This window comes from Drosophila busckii, chromosome 3R, assembly GCF_011750605.1.
Source record: "Drosophila busckii strain San Diego stock center, stock number 13000-0081.31 chromosome 3R, ASM1175060v1, whole genome shotgun sequence".
NCBI classification, from domain to species: domain Eukaryota; kingdom Metazoa; phylum Arthropoda; class Insecta; order Diptera; family Drosophilidae; genus Drosophila; species Drosophila busckii.
The window spans coordinates 23,260,194-23,275,249 of record NC_046607.1 but is presented as its reverse complement, the minus strand read 5'-3'; the positions used below and the strand labels follow the sequence as shown (position 1 = coordinate 23,275,249).

At 45.1% G+C, this 15,056-nt stretch overlaps 1 protein-coding gene across 1 annotated transcript in view; it reads left to right on the top strand.

Annotated features, from left to right (window-relative positions):
• Positions 1-14,780, top strand: part of LOC108603700 (huntingtin) — a 36,727-nt gene extending 21,947 nt beyond the window's left edge. Inside the window, exons 16-29 of the mRNA XM_017992730.1 lie at positions 685-1,356; positions 1,711-1,878; positions 1,984-2,273; positions 2,619-2,742; positions 2,814-3,629; positions 3,696-3,889; positions 5,671-5,919; positions 6,548-6,914; positions 7,050-7,187; positions 7,279-7,541; positions 9,061-9,235; positions 10,344-10,608; positions 12,755-13,023; positions 13,787-14,780. Of these exons, the coding sequence (XP_017848219.1) occupies positions 685-1,356; positions 1,711-1,878; positions 1,984-2,273; positions 2,619-2,742; positions 2,814-3,629; positions 3,696-3,889; positions 5,671-5,919; positions 6,548-6,914; positions 7,050-7,187; positions 7,279-7,541; positions 9,061-9,235; positions 10,344-10,608; positions 12,755-13,023; positions 13,787-14,176 (4,380 nt within the window). The 3' untranslated portion in view covers positions 14,177-14,780. The remainder of the gene's footprint in view (positions 1-684; positions 1,357-1,710; positions 1,879-1,983; positions 2,274-2,618; positions 2,743-2,813; positions 3,630-3,695; positions 3,890-5,670; positions 5,920-6,547; positions 6,915-7,049; positions 7,188-7,278; positions 7,542-9,060; positions 9,236-10,343; positions 10,609-12,754; positions 13,024-13,786) is intronic.
• Positions 14,781-15,056: the final 276 nt, after the last annotated feature.

The following is a 15,056-nucleotide window of genomic DNA, read 5'->3' as shown; positions in this document are numbered from 1 at the left end:
TAGCACAGCTTAAAAACTTTAACCAATTATAGTTTATTTAATTTGTTAACAAAAATCAAGCAAAAAATATGTATGAAATTACAGGCAAATTAACGCCATGCCACGCACTTTTTGCCGCCCAGGTGGGCATGAGTAATTAAGTCGGGCAATGAGCGCATAAGTCAATGCATGCCTGGCTGAGCAAACAGCTTTCATTACACACACACACATACACACACACACACACAGCGCCAGTGCGTGTGAGTCACAACTTTATAGCATCAACATTTTAATTGAAATTGAAAATTGTGCCGCAACTTAAATAACATTTTGCATGTAAACATTGCCTACAAAAACAAGCAAACAGAAAAAATAGTAAATATATGTATATATAGCAAATTTGTTTGAATTTTAATGCCGCAGGCTTTAAGCAACATGTTGCAAATTAAATTGCATGCAATTGGGCGTGCAACAGTCGCTCGCTCTGGCAGTGTCTGCTATGGTTTCTAATTACGCCCGGAAAATATGTTGATGTTGTCGTTGGGGCAACTTTGTTGGTGCAATTTATGCAAAGTTTTACGCTTTGCCAAACACACACACAAACACACACACACACAGCGTAGAAGTCAACTGAGACAACTAACAACTAACACCTAACTCTCTCTGTCTGTCTGTCTGTCTGTCTGACTGTCTGTTTCTTTGCAGGACGTTGGCAACTTTGGTGATTTAGCTGTGGCAATGATTACGCTGGCGCATGTAATCCTTAAAACCGAAGAGATTTATCTGGTGAATCACATCAAACTTTATTTGAAAAATAATCCGCTGGCCGAGCGGCGTCTACAAGCTGAAGATGCGGCAATGACTGCTCCACTTGCCACAGCCTGGCAGGACGAGGCGCCCACAACATCTTCCGCCGCGGCAGCAGCGCGCGCTGCTGCGCATCCCAGGCCACGTCCAGCCATCAGCGAAATTAACTACTTTGCCAAAGTTCTGAGCGAGAAGCTCTTAGACTGTCTGGCTGCTCTGCTGGATGTAGGCGCAGTGAGCCACGCCTACTGCCAGCTGGCCGCCAGATTCGTTAACGCGCTGAACAGCGTTTGCTGTCGTTCGCGGCACAAGGATGCGCTGCAATCAGTTTTTCGTTTGGTTCTGTCCGAATCTGAATTTCTTTGTAAATACTACAATATGCTCTGGATCTGTGCCGACGCAGCGGTGGCAACGTCAGAGGCTCTGGAGCTGGTGCTGCTGGAGTGTGTGCAACTGCTGCTGGATATGCGAATGGTGGAGCCGACATTGCTGCTGATGCAGGCGGCCGAGCTGCCGCTCAAGTGGAGTATGCAGCGCGAAATATTGCGCCAAGTTTGTCTGGCAACTGCGGTGAGTACCGAAGCGTGGGGCACGTGGGGAGTGGGGGGAGGCAGCTCACACATTAGTTTAATTTGAATGTGGCAGTCGCCACAAACACTAACAATGAGAGCCACAGCAGCTGACAATTGTCGTTGTCTCGCTCAGCGTAAATTTGCGGTTCACCGCGTTGAGGTTTTTTCGGTTTTTGCCGGTTTCCGGTCTCCCGTTTCCGGCTTAAACGTTTGTGCATTGACTTAAAGCGCACGCATTCATTTAATTGATTTGCCACTCGACCAGGCGCCACTTGTCGGCTAATAGCAGCGGCAGCTTCTTCTCCTCATCAATAATAACAACAACAACAAGAACATCTTGGACTAATTGCAGGCGAACGATTGGACTGTGCAACAAGTGCGTCGCCTGTTTGCGGGCAAGTATCTGAATTTCCTAATTGCCGACCACTTGGAATTCCTTTGCGAGCTCTGTCAAGTGCGTCCCGAGTGCAGCTCATTATTGCAGTCCGCCTTGCTGCGGCACGCGCACAAGTTGAATCGCGTAAGTAAATTGCAGCCACGCAATCAAAATGAAAAGAACGCCAATCTTTTTGCATTACAATAAAATTCGCCTTGTTTTCCTTTTGTGCTCCCTTTGTTCGCCCAGCACTCGGTGCGCGCTTTGTTGAGCCTGCTCTGGCGTCTCTGTGAATGCCGCCGCGAGCAGCTTTCATCTGGCTGCAACGATGTTGCCGCTGCCACGCTGCTGGCGCTGCAGCTACTCTGCCGTCTACATCAGCTACACGCCGGGCAGCGTGAATTGGAACTGCCCATGGAGCGTCTAGCGCGCCGCTTAACCTCGCACTCCAGCTCAGCCGTTAGGAGCAGCATCTACGAGCGTCTTCTGCGTGGTGAACTGGCTGGCGATGAGGATCATGATGAGTTCCGTACCATGCTGTAAGTATGACACACATATAAAGTCAAGAAATACTTAATTTAAGATCCATAGTATAACAGTCTAGTAAAAGAAATATCAAGTCGAGTCGTCTTTTTGAAGTTGAATACTCCCTTAACAGTTGCTGCTGCTCTCAACAGCAATGACAATCAATTTGGGGTTGCAAGCTGTCTAGTTTCAATCTCAAGTCTCAAAGGTTGGCAGCTTTCTATATTAATTGCAAAACATTTACAAATATAATTGAATTGAGAAAATTATGGACAAAGTGTATTAAGACTGCGGCTTGAATCTTCTTTGCTTTCACTTATTTTATTGCTATTAATGTTTGATTGCATTTGCATGCGCAGACTGCAGCAACTGGAGCTCGAGTGGCCGCCACACAATGGAGGCGGAGCTGATGTGGCAGCGACGTCCTCGGCGCTGTCGTCGTCTTCGCCGCGCATAATTGATGAGAACTGGCTCTTTGCACAGGTAAGTGGTCGCACAATTGGCTAATTTATGAGTCGGTAAACGCTGCAACACGCTGCCTCCTCCCCTTGCAGGTAATCAAATTTGCCACACAGCACTCGGAGGCGGCACAGCAGCAGCAGCAGTTGATGCAGCTGCTGCTCGAGATACAGTCGGAGCCCAAGTTGCTGCGCCTCTTGCGCAGTCTGGGCCCAGCGCAGGGGGCGCGTCTGCTGCAACACGCACTAAAGGCTGCATTCGCCGCCATGTTGTGCCACTTCAGGCAGCAGTGCGTACAACATGCGCCGCACATCAACTACATGCAACTGCCCGCGTTGGCGCGTGTGGCCTGCGCGCTGCTCTACACGCGGCTGCAAGCAGCGTGCGAAACGCCGCGTTTGGATGCGGAGCAGCTGGACGTGGCAAGCGCTGTCTGCAACTTGTTGCAAGGCATACGATTGATAGAGCGCAGCGCTTTGATTTACATTGACGCCAAGCAGTTGGATAAATTCGTGGCTGAGCAATTGCTGCGTCCAGAGCAGCTGTCAACGCTGCTGTGCTACATGCGCTGCCTGTTGCAGGCAGCAGACCAACTGTTGCAGCAGCAGCAGCAGCAGCAACTGGCGCTCGAAGTGCTGCTACGCTGTCTCGCTGCTCTGTTGCAAGAGCCACGCCTCTGGTCGGCGCTCAACTCAAACTCCGAGGCCTGCAATACTTGTGAGCTGCGTGTGGCATTGCTGCACTTGCTCAACCGCTGCGCGCGACGTCTGCTGCAACACACCAGTTTCTATCAACGCTTTCGACCAGGCAGCAGCACTCGAGTGGCGCCACAGGCAATTTTCCTAGCCAAATTGATTGCAACGCAAATTGATGGCGATTGCGATGAGTTGGCACAACTACAAGCGCCGTTGGTGAGTTCACCCTTTAAGTTGCAGTTGCCTCACTGTAATTTCCGAACTTGTTTGAATTTCTTTTAGTCGCTCATCGCGGACATTGGCAGCGCGCTGCTGCGCTTGCATCAGTTTTATGCCTACGCCGTCACACCCTTTGAGCTCATGCAGCAGCAACAGGCCGACGACAACGACGAGAGCAAGAGTAGCGCTGGCAAGCTGCCCACAATACCTGTGGATAGTTTGAGTGATGTCGATGTGCTGCGTCAATTTGTCAAACGGTTAGTAATCCAAGCTCATTATGCCTTGATAATTAGCTCTTGTTGCTCACCTTAAATTATGATTTGCTTGCCAACAAACAAATTGTTGCTGTTGCTGCTGCTGCTGTTGTTGGCCATGTTCATGTTGCTGACAGTGCAGTGACAGCGACTGACGAGCGCCTGACAGCAATGGCAAACATGTGCTGTGGATATGGCTGAGGCCATTGGCTAAACCACAACTGGCGACAACAAGCATCCTGTGCTGCTCTTCTCCTATTTAGTTGCTCTGTATGCGTTGCTGCGCTTGTAAGTTGTCATTGTCATTGCAGTTCAGTGCTCAGCGCCCGTCTCTGCATCTGCATCTGCATCTACATCTGCGTTTGTCTGTTTTGCTGTCATCGGCCTGTCCTTGGCGTTGGCGTTGTTTGCTTCGTCCTTGTAGAGCTGACAGCTTCCACGACGCCACTGCTGCTGCTGCTGCTGTCATTGTTTGGAAGCCAGTCAGTCGTCATCATTAAGCTGTCAGCGCTCGAATTGTCGTCATCTTTGAATGTGCGTGTGTGTGTGTCTGTGTGTGTGTGTGTCCAGCCTAAAAGCTGTGCGCGTCGTTAAAGCGCCAAAACTGCAGCGCATTTCATGCAGCATGCGAAAAGCACAAACATCAAAACCACATCAACAGAGCAAGTGGCATGTGGCATGAGGCATGTGGCAAGTGGCAACAAGCAGAAGCCACATAGAACAAGCGTCCCAGCCAGCGGCAACGACAAAATCCCCCAAAGGGCTGACAGAGCGGAACATCAACAGCTCTATTAGATGAAGCTCCAACAACGACGACGCGGACGCGGACGCCGACGGGCAACGGCAACGACGATGAGCATACTGTGACAGCCAACGGCAACGTTCACTATGTGGCAAGCATTTTGAACTCCGAGACAAGCAGCAGCAGTAGCAGCAACAGCAACAACAACAGCAAAAGCACATGCGAGTTTGGAGCCATTGAAGCTTTGGGGCTTAGAGGTTTGGGGCTTTGCGATGCCGTGCAGCCAGCGATATAAACAAATTATGAGCGGCAAAGTGATGCATGTGTGTGTGAGTGTGTTCCAGATTGGGCGTGGCTGTCAGTAAAAGGCGCACATGATGCGTGACAACATTTTGTTTTTGTTTTTGCTTTTGCTTGCGCTGCTTTGCAAAGCTGCTAATTGCGCTCAAACCGCCCAAGCGAGCCAACAACAAGCAAAGCCTAAGTGAGCAAAAGTGAAGCGTATCAAAATTGTAGCATAGCTAGCATATGATGGCAGCTTTGGCAAAAGGGGCGTGGCAAAGTTTGATTTGAGGATACTTTTGTAATTGAATATTAAATATCAAGCAATTAAACTTATGTTATTTTATATAAATCTAGGCAATAACAATTTCAATTGGGACAATGAAATACAAAAGTTTTATGAACAGAATCTTTTTGAAACACTAAATGCAAGTTCGCCTCAATTGTGAATGCATCTCCTACTTGTGGTTGCTTCCAACAACATGTTAGAAAATTGTAAGTTGTTAGTTGCATTTGAAGCTGCAGGCGCTGAAAATCAAACAAATCAATAGCTTATTGAGCCAATTGGCTTGCCAGCAGTAAATGCGTTTTGTATTTTGTATAATTGATTAGTTCGACTAATTGAATTAAATTTGCAGCAACATGTAATATTTGTTAAGTGTGTGTGTGTGTGTGTGTGTTTTTGCTTTCTACTCTTGCTTATTATGAAAGCCACCTAAATTGTTTTCTCTCTCTCTCTCTCTCTTTGTTTGTACCGCAGGCTATCAATTTTTGGCTACACCACAAGGCAGCAGTTTGAGGAATACTTTATGACCTTCCTGCTGCTGATTAACAAACAGTATGATGAGCATATGGTTGATCAGCAGGAACAGTTCCAGATCAGGCAGGTCTGCCTGCAGGCCATCATGGAACTTTTAACCACACACAAAACTTTTCCCATTGTCGGACAACGCAGCAGCCAGTTTTATCACACAACACGCTGGCAACGCATCAATTGTGACAGCATTAGGTAAGTTTAGCATAAAAAATGGAAAGTTGTATGAAAATTAAAATTAATATGCAGCAGACGAAATAACCAAAACCATAACAAACACAACAACAACAGCTGAATAAATGTAAAGTTTTTAATGCGTAAATGCCAAAAAGCATAAATTAGATACGAACGACAAAAGTTGTAGCTCAATTTTCAACACTTTTATGCAAAGTGTGTGTGTGTATGCTAATGTGTGTGTGGGATACGCTTTGTTCTATAAGCCCTGCGTGATATCCCGAGCATATCCCTGTGTCTGGTATTATTTTTTAGCAATTAACAAACTTTAAATGCACAACTAATTTGTTGACATGGCGCTGCCCAAAACAATTTGCACAAAAAACTAGTTTCAGTTTTCGTGATAACAAGCGAGGCTAAGGGAAAGGATGGGGAGGTAAAAATAATTAAATAACAACTGTTCATCGATGATTAAGTTTAAGCTTAACATTTTGCTAATCCGCAAAGCACTATTTATATCTTTTGAGCGATATTGCGAGTGTGAGATGCAATTGCTTGATTTGGTTGCTTCATATGTAACTTTTAAATTTAGAATCACTATATATATATACTTGGTATTTTAGTCAGAGCACTGCATTTATATTTGCAGCTTAAAGAAACTGCACAAAGTGCAGCTGCTTGTGGATGCAAGCAATGTGTTTTATCTGCCCAATCTGGAGCGGCAGCTGGCAACGGATAATGTGATTGGCACATACGACTTTGGGGCCAATCAATGTGATCTCAATTTCTGTTGGGCACAAATGGAAGCATACGCACAGCCAGCCACAGCGCCTGGCAGCGCCGAGGGACTCGGCAGCGAGGAGTCGGACAGCGGCAGCGGCGAACTGGGACAGCGACAGACGTCGAGCGTGACAGACACATTGTGGCGGAACTACAGACACTTTGCGCGCATGTCGGGCATTGACTTTCGCAGCAGCGCGCAGTTGGTGTTCGATGTGCTGCAGCAGATGATCGAGGTAAGCAGCCAGTGCATAAGGCTTGACAACTGTCATGTGCGCCGGCACAATAATCTCATTAGTTGGCAGCTGGCAGTGAGTGGCTCTTTGACAGATCCTAGAACTAATTGACATTTAACTCCTGATTATTTGCAGTTGAATCACATGCTCGTGCTGCCGAATCTAGTTAAGTTTTGTGAAATCTGCGAGAGTCGGGATCAAATCAAGTGGATCAAGGAGCGGGCGCTGCGGCTGCACGACCAAATTGCCATGGACGATACCATATCGCATCAGGTAGGCAGCGAAACAAACAGCCAAACACAATTTGAGCAGCATCTGAATTGCGTTGAGCTTATTGCGTTCGACTCTTCTTTGTATTTGGCAGCACATAATCTACTTGCTGTGCCGCAGCCAGGCCCTGCTGATTCCCAGCTACGCTGAGCTGCAACACTTGGCCACCCTGATTGGCAACGTCTACTTGAAGAGCTCGCATTGCTTCATACGCATTGCGGCGCTGCAGGGTTTGGTTTGTCTATTAGAGTGCTGCAGTCGCACCAACACAGCTATGGGCAAACTGAGCGATGAACTGGCGCTGCTACGTGACTTAATTGTGGGCTACATAAATCGTCATGGCATCATTGATGAGAGGTACGTTCACGTTCGGGTGTGGGCCAGCTCTAAGGTAATTAGTGTTTGCCTAGACATAAGTGGATGCGAGCACACGCAGCTACCCCAACAACAGCAAGTCTGACGGCAGCAGCAGCAGCAGCAGCTTATTAAAAACCAAAACTTGGTTCTGCTATTGTCTGATTTTTGTCGGCCTGCTGACCACAAGCAGAGTTCAACTTGGCCAATGCAGATGCAATCTAATGCGGCAGTGAGTAAATTTGCTAACAGGGTGTGACAGCAAATCAAACTCTTCTGGTTATTGATACAGTAGCACTCGCCTATAGCGCTAACCTGAGTAACCTTTGTAAGTCGCTCTAGCTCTTTAATGCACTCACTATTATCACGTGGTTTTTATGTTTGGAACATATTTACAAATCTCTACTGTGGCAAGCTTGAATTCGAGAGGCGCCTTCTCGCTGCGCCACTGCTTGCTTGACTGTTGCATGCATCTAACGCTCGTTTGAGTTTGCTCTTTTGGCTTTTGGCTGGCGCAGCTTGCTGTTGTTGTTGTTTGCTATCAAAAAGTTTTCAAGGACTGCGTCGCACATGCAGCGCTTTGCTTTGACTACTGTGCTGCTGCTGCTGCTGCTGTGAGTTTGTTAGTTGCTGGAATCTGTTATTGGCAAGCCCGTAAATTCAAAAACTCGAAGCTCGAAAGTTGTTTTTGGGCTGTCGATAGATTTTCGTTCGCAAACTGAAGTGCAATGTCTGATCGATGGCACTGTCGGCTTTTGCTTGTAAACTTGTAAAGTATATTGCAGCTGCTCTTATAGTTGTTGTTGTACTTGCTTTATGTGTGCGTGCTGGCAAATTGTAATTACCAACACTGCTCTTGCTGCTGCTGCTGCTGCTGCTTTTGGTTGCTTGCTGTGGCTGCTGATGGAATTTCATATGCCAACCACTTCAGTTGCTTTGCTGCTAGCAAAAGTTGCAGTGGCTGTTGCTGTTGTTGGTCGAATTCCCAAATGTTTTGCAACTTTTTTTAGTTGCAACCTTGAAATATTGGCAATTGTGGTTTAATATTCAAATATGTTTATGCGTTTGCTAGTCGCAAATACCAAATCAAGCGGCACTAAAATCACACCAAACATTTTGCCATTGGCGTTGCAAAAATTGCGCATACGCAGCGTGTACCGCAGGCTACCAGCAACCAGCCAAGCCAACGCATATTCGCAGCACCAGCAACACAGCAGCAGCAATAAACAATAACAACAACAATTAGCAAAATGCTATGCAATTTTAGCGTGGGCAACGTGAAAACTAATCAGCGCTCAGACAACAGCAACCAAACAAGTTGCCTAATTATTTTGTAATTTCACTCGCATTGCTGTCGGCTTGGCTGCAGCTCTGCCCTGGCCGGGGTCACATGCAACATTGGGCAAAGCTGTAAGCGCGTGTTCGCCTGTGGGCAGCAAAAGCTTCTAATTAATTTAGAGCCGAGGCATGCAACAGCCATCGCATTGTTGCATTGATACTACAGCTATTTTGTTTATTGCAGCCCATTGCAGTTTAGTTTGGAGCATACGAAGCTGGTGTGGACGCTCAATTACAGCCTGATCGAATGGACATCAAAGTTTGTGCCGCAATGCCATTTGCTCAACAACACAATTATTGCAGCCAGCAAGCTGCTGAAGACAACACACAACGACCAACTCTATCTGTGCGTGCTACACGTGAGTAAAAGCAGCTTGTCCTAATTCAAGAGAGAGACAGAGAGAGAGAGGGAAAATAGAAAAAAAAAATATAGCCGCTTTCAGCAGGCAGTTGATGCTTGTCAAACTTGGCAATCGTTGCCATTGACGGCAACCTAAACGCTGCGACATTTTCCCTAGGCAAATCACTCTTACACCTCCCGGCTCCACCCCTTTTGGCGTTGCCAAAGCAATGCAGACAGCAACCACGTTGCGCTTAATTGGTTTTTTGATTGACAATTTTGAAGCGACGACCAACTACAACAAAAAAAAATCATAACTGGCAACGGCGAAAAAATATAGAAACATAGAGACATCGTTGCTGGCACGAACGCAATGTTTATTGCCAAAATATAGCATTGAGTCAAAGTGAAAGTCACTTGCACAGACACGCACGCACACATACATACACACACACGTTCCTTTACTCCCACACACACACATGTCAAATAAGTGTGAGCCAAAGTGGGCTTTATAAAAATTGAGATGCCTTTTGAAGCAGCTTTCAAAATAATAGAAAACAACAGTAAATACCAAACGCAGTTGTGCTCAATTTATTGTTAGTTAAATGACATATTAAATTATATAAATTTAACTAAGGCGGAACTTAAAGTCAAATCAAATGCATCAGTTCACTTTTATATTTATACATATATATATTTAGTTTTTTTACTTGTGCTGCAAAAATGAAGTTCGACTTTGCACAACGATTTATAAAATCTCCACGCAATTCAATTGTGACATTTTGTAGTTGTTGGCTTCTTGCGCTTTGTTGCGGCAGAGCTCGAAACTAATAGAATGCGCAAGCGGTGGAAAAGTGGAGGCGGGGGTGTTTACAATCAATGGCGCACAGCGCACAACAATGGCAATAACAATAACAATTTGCCACTCAATTAGCGTGGCCATTACTGAAAAATCCACTTAAGTATGCAATGATAAAAATTCAAAAGCGAATCGTGGCAATCCACACACACACACACAAACACACAGACACAGAGACACATTGCTGTTTCTATATGCAGTGCTGCCTACGCTTTTACTTTTATTTTTATTTACATATTTATCTTTATCCTTTTATGCTTTGGCACAGGGACTCGAGCGCCTGGTGGTCAACAGCGGCAGTGGCAGTGGTGGCACTGCAACAGCGCCTATCGCCACAGCCACAGCTACGGCCACAGCAACAACAAGTGAGTCAAGCGGAAGTAGCAGCGGAGCTGGAGACACTGGGGGCGATGCTGTGGTCACAGCACTGTTGCGACATAAAATTGAAAAACTTGCGCTCGAATTGCTGAAAATGGAAAATGAGAAATTTTCAATTCCAGCATTGAAATTGCTTTTGTCCTGCATGTATGTGGGTAAGTACTTGATAGTTCCCCCCACCCCCACGCTTACAACAATTACAACAACGTTCAAAGTAACACAATAGCCACAAGCAGCTGTGCGCTTGCTGCAAAGCAGACAAACAAAAGAAACAACAAGCATGAACCCAAAATTATTATGGAATTGCTAAAATCTGTTATCACTTAAGCTGCGTATTGTAGCTAGGATATCTACAATTGAGAGTAAGCCACTAGCTGGGCAGTTTAGTCCTATTTTGACTTCAAGTTTATGTTTTAAGCGCATTTTGACTAAACAAAAACATTCATCGAATTTTCAACATTTATTTTTCTACTAGCCACCACCTTAAGCCAAACAATTGCTATAATTGTTGCCGCAATACAAACTCAATGCTACAGTATTTCAATTCTTGTTGTCGTTTGGCCTGACTGACGGAACACAATTTTGTTTTGCGGGTCAACTGTTTGACACAACAGCACAGCACAGTACAGACTGGGCCAGGACTCTGAGTCATGTCTAACATTGTCTGTTTTTGTCTGTTAGTCTGGGGATGTGTGTGGAAAGGACATGCTTGGGTAATTGCTGCCTGCCGTTGCTGGTTGGGGCTGCCCACAATTATTCCTGTTGCTGCTATTAGCACAATTTTAGGGCAATTATTAACGCACATAGCAGAAGCTCAAGCCAAATTGCTGCTCAAGTGTGTTAAAGTCTTTGTTTAGCTTTAGCTGACGTGGCATTTCAAATTGTTTGCCTGTCTGTGTCTATCTGTGTGTGTGTGTTTGCTTGATAAGCCTAAGCGGTTTAAGGCTTTAATGCAGCAACAAACGTATAAACTGTATAAACAACGCAACGGATGCGATTTTTTTGGACTGTTTGGCGGCCGAGAAGAATAACGCTGTGACTCTGAGTCTGCTCTGCATCTATTTTTCTTGCACTTTGTCAGTCACGAATCAGCAATCGTGATTGGGTTTTCTGCCAATGGCCGTTGCATGTAAATCCTATGAAAAATGTCAATGTTTGTTCGGGCTGCCGTAGTGCCAAGCTGCAGCTACGCGTTCGCAGCGTAAACGACAGGAGGCGGCAGCGAGCATTAGTTAGGCCCCCAAATCCCCGTAGCTGGCAGCAGTGCAGCTAAGCGGAAGTTGGCCATTGCCGATCGCTTTTTTGCTCGTTTGCCAGTCTGCTTTATTAAAGCGTTTGAAAGGCACATGTTCAAGACAACAATGCATACGCCCCCCAAAAACACACACACACACACACACACAATATACACGCGAACGAACAAAACAAAAAAAAATATAAGAGGAAGCTGCTATTTTTTGGCTGGTAAAGTTGCAGAACGCAATAATAAATATTTGCGGCTATATTGGTGGCTGGCCGGCCGTTGGAGTCTTTTAAGGGCTGCGATGCCACCTTCCGCCAACTTTATTTTCCACGCCAGTAATGTTTGCGCAGTTGCTGTCCTTCGTTGCTTTGTTGTTGCTTTAGCGTCGCTTGCTTAAACGAATTTCAGCGCTAGCTTTTTTTATGCTGCCGGCATTTGTGGCGCGCATAATTGTGGCTCGCGTAGCCGAAACAACAATACACCAAAATTGGCAACAGCCAGCATAGCAAACTGCGCTGCAAGCCTTGCCCCCCCAGGCACCCAAGAATGTTAAGCTGCAAAAAACAAAAGCGCAAATGCTCTTGTTGTTGAAAGCATTGTAAATAATTCGGCCAGCAAAAGCCAAATGCAGCCACATTAAGCAGCACACAAACACAGAAACATATGTGGCATGCAACTATCAGCAACAGCCTGTGGCCTCTGAGCCTTTAAGTCAAGCTGTGCGCATTGCTTTGCCCTCTGCTTAGGATCAATTGCAATTATTACACACACATGTAAAGCTGTTGTGCTTACTAACGTTTTGTTTAAAATAAACTAAGCCATTTATATGCTAATTTATGCTTACAGCTTGAGAGTGTGAAATGCATATAAATGCAAAAGTACAGGCTAATTATAGATTGTTGCTTTCAAATTATTAACATTGCATTCAGATTCATATAAAAAAGAAAAGGGCCACGCGTTCACTTATTACAACTTTGTATTGGTAGTTCTTGGTAACTTTCCAGATTATCGAGAATGTAGCGTGTATATTTATACTTTTGCTTTTATTTTCTTTGCAGGCTCCGCTACACAGTTGGAGAACACAGAGCTGTCAAATGGCATTGTGCAGGATGATCCGGAGATAATCGCGCTGCAAAATGATAAGGTTGATATACTATTGCATTGTATTAAATCATCGAGTCGAGACGCTGCCTGGATTTATGGACAAGTGCTGTGCCAAATTATACGTGATTTAGTGCCACCAAATGAAATATTGACGAAGGTCATAAAGGAGTTTCTGGCAATAAATCAACCGCATGGCGATGTTATTGCCACGATTGTATATCAGGTGAGTTCTGTGTATGAGACAAAATCAGCTAGCCCCAAACTAGCTTCAAAAGCTATACGTGTGTGCTTAAGTTAAAGCTTTGGGATATACACAAACAGGCGCGCGCACGTGTGTGTGTGTGTGTGTGTGGCTGCCGCACATTGTTGCTACTGCTGCTTCTTGAGTCTCTTTATGGACGTTGTGTCTTGAGACCGGTGTGAAGAGCCAATGCACCGCTAATATTTGGCATGGCCAACAGTCGAAAGGGTAAAATACTTGCCTTCCATTTGGGTGGGTGTGTGTGTGTGGAATTTGTTGGCAGCTTGAACATTAATGGAATTCATGGCTACAGCTTGGCCTTTGACCAACCCAAAAAGCATACGCAACAGCGTAGCTGGCAGCAGCAGGAGCAGCTATGTGGGTCAGTGTGTGCTATGTGACCAGCACTGTGGTGCCATAAAATTTTTTCATTAGGTTCAAGGTTGCCCAGTGGGCGTGCATGGAAATTAATATTGCGAGAGAGACTTGCTTTAAGAGTAAATTGCAGTGTCGTTTGGGGCAAAGTTAACTAACCAAAACGGCAGGCAGCAACAACAACACGAAGCAAGATCCACAGTAAGAGTGGAATTTCATTTGCCACAAAGAACGCAACACATTTTGTTATTGCACCTTTACTCGTGGCTTGTAATCAGAAATACTGGCTCCCCTTTGTTGCCCTTTTGCTTTTTAAGCTTTCAATTTACTCTCTTACACTTCTTTTTTCATTTTGTCTACGTGCTTGCAGGTGTTTCGCTCAGCCATTGACTCGTCGTACCTGCAAATGCTGCAGGACTGGCTGATCTGCACGCTGCCAACGTTTTTGGCACAGCCTGTGCATCAAGGTGTCTGGGGTCTCAGCGTCATCTTTTTATCCGCTTCCATAAATCTGCATTTGATTAAACTATTTCCGCTGGTGCTCGGCATTGGTGTGGCAACGCCAACTGCGACTGCCACTGCGACTGCAACAGCGACTACAACTACGCGCAAATTGGGTCAACACGAAATTGCATTGTTCGTGACAGCTGCACAAGATTTCCATGCGAAATTGAGTGCCGAGCAGAAGTTGCGCTTTCGCGAGGCCTTTGGCAACTATGAGCAGCATCAAGTCTACGCCTGGATGCTGCAGCGCCTCTGATAAGCGCTTGAGATACGCGTGTGGCGCCCGAAACCCACAATGGATTCGCAATGGAGTCGCAGCGGCTTGTCCCAACCCAAAAAGTTACAACCCAAAGGCAAGCGCAAGCGTGAATAACTAATTGCCAGCCACGCAACCTCGCGCAACAAAGTTCAAGCGGATGTCCTTCTTCGTCCAGCATCGTTACAGCAGCAGAAACTTCTTTAATAGTTTGCGAATACAAAATTAATTTATGGTTTACATTATATGTAACTAATATTTAAATTATTGCCGCCGCATAACCTAACCTACACCCACCTCCCATCTGCGCATCACTCGAAACTTTAACGACTAACAATTAATTCTTGGCACGCCCTCCCACAGCCGCCTTCATTTGGAAAATTGTGCTCTTGTTAGTTTCTCGTAAAGTTTCTGAGCTGCCTATGCACGGCAACTTGGCTTGTTAGACGTTTAAATAAAAATGTATCCTCCTAGCAAGCTTAAGTAGTCATTAGTATGCGACTTAATCAATTCTTAGAGTATTTAATTAAACAAACTTTCATGGCGCCTTAAACATATTATATCCAAATATAAGATATTCACATTTTAAACACTACTGTATTGTTCAAAGTCCTTAATACTAAATAAAAACTAATTTAATCAAACATAAACGTGTAACTTTACAACATTGTTGATTTTTTATTCAAATTTTGTTTATAACCATCCGATTTTGAAACGGGTTACTGTCTTATACTCGTATTGATGCTAAAAACAAAAGAGCATATTACAATTTAAACATTATAACTTACGAATTTTGCGCAAAAAACGATTTTTGCCAAAATATCGAAAATCGTAGACTTTCCAATTTGAATGCAGTTTTGTTTTCTTAGATGCATCTCAC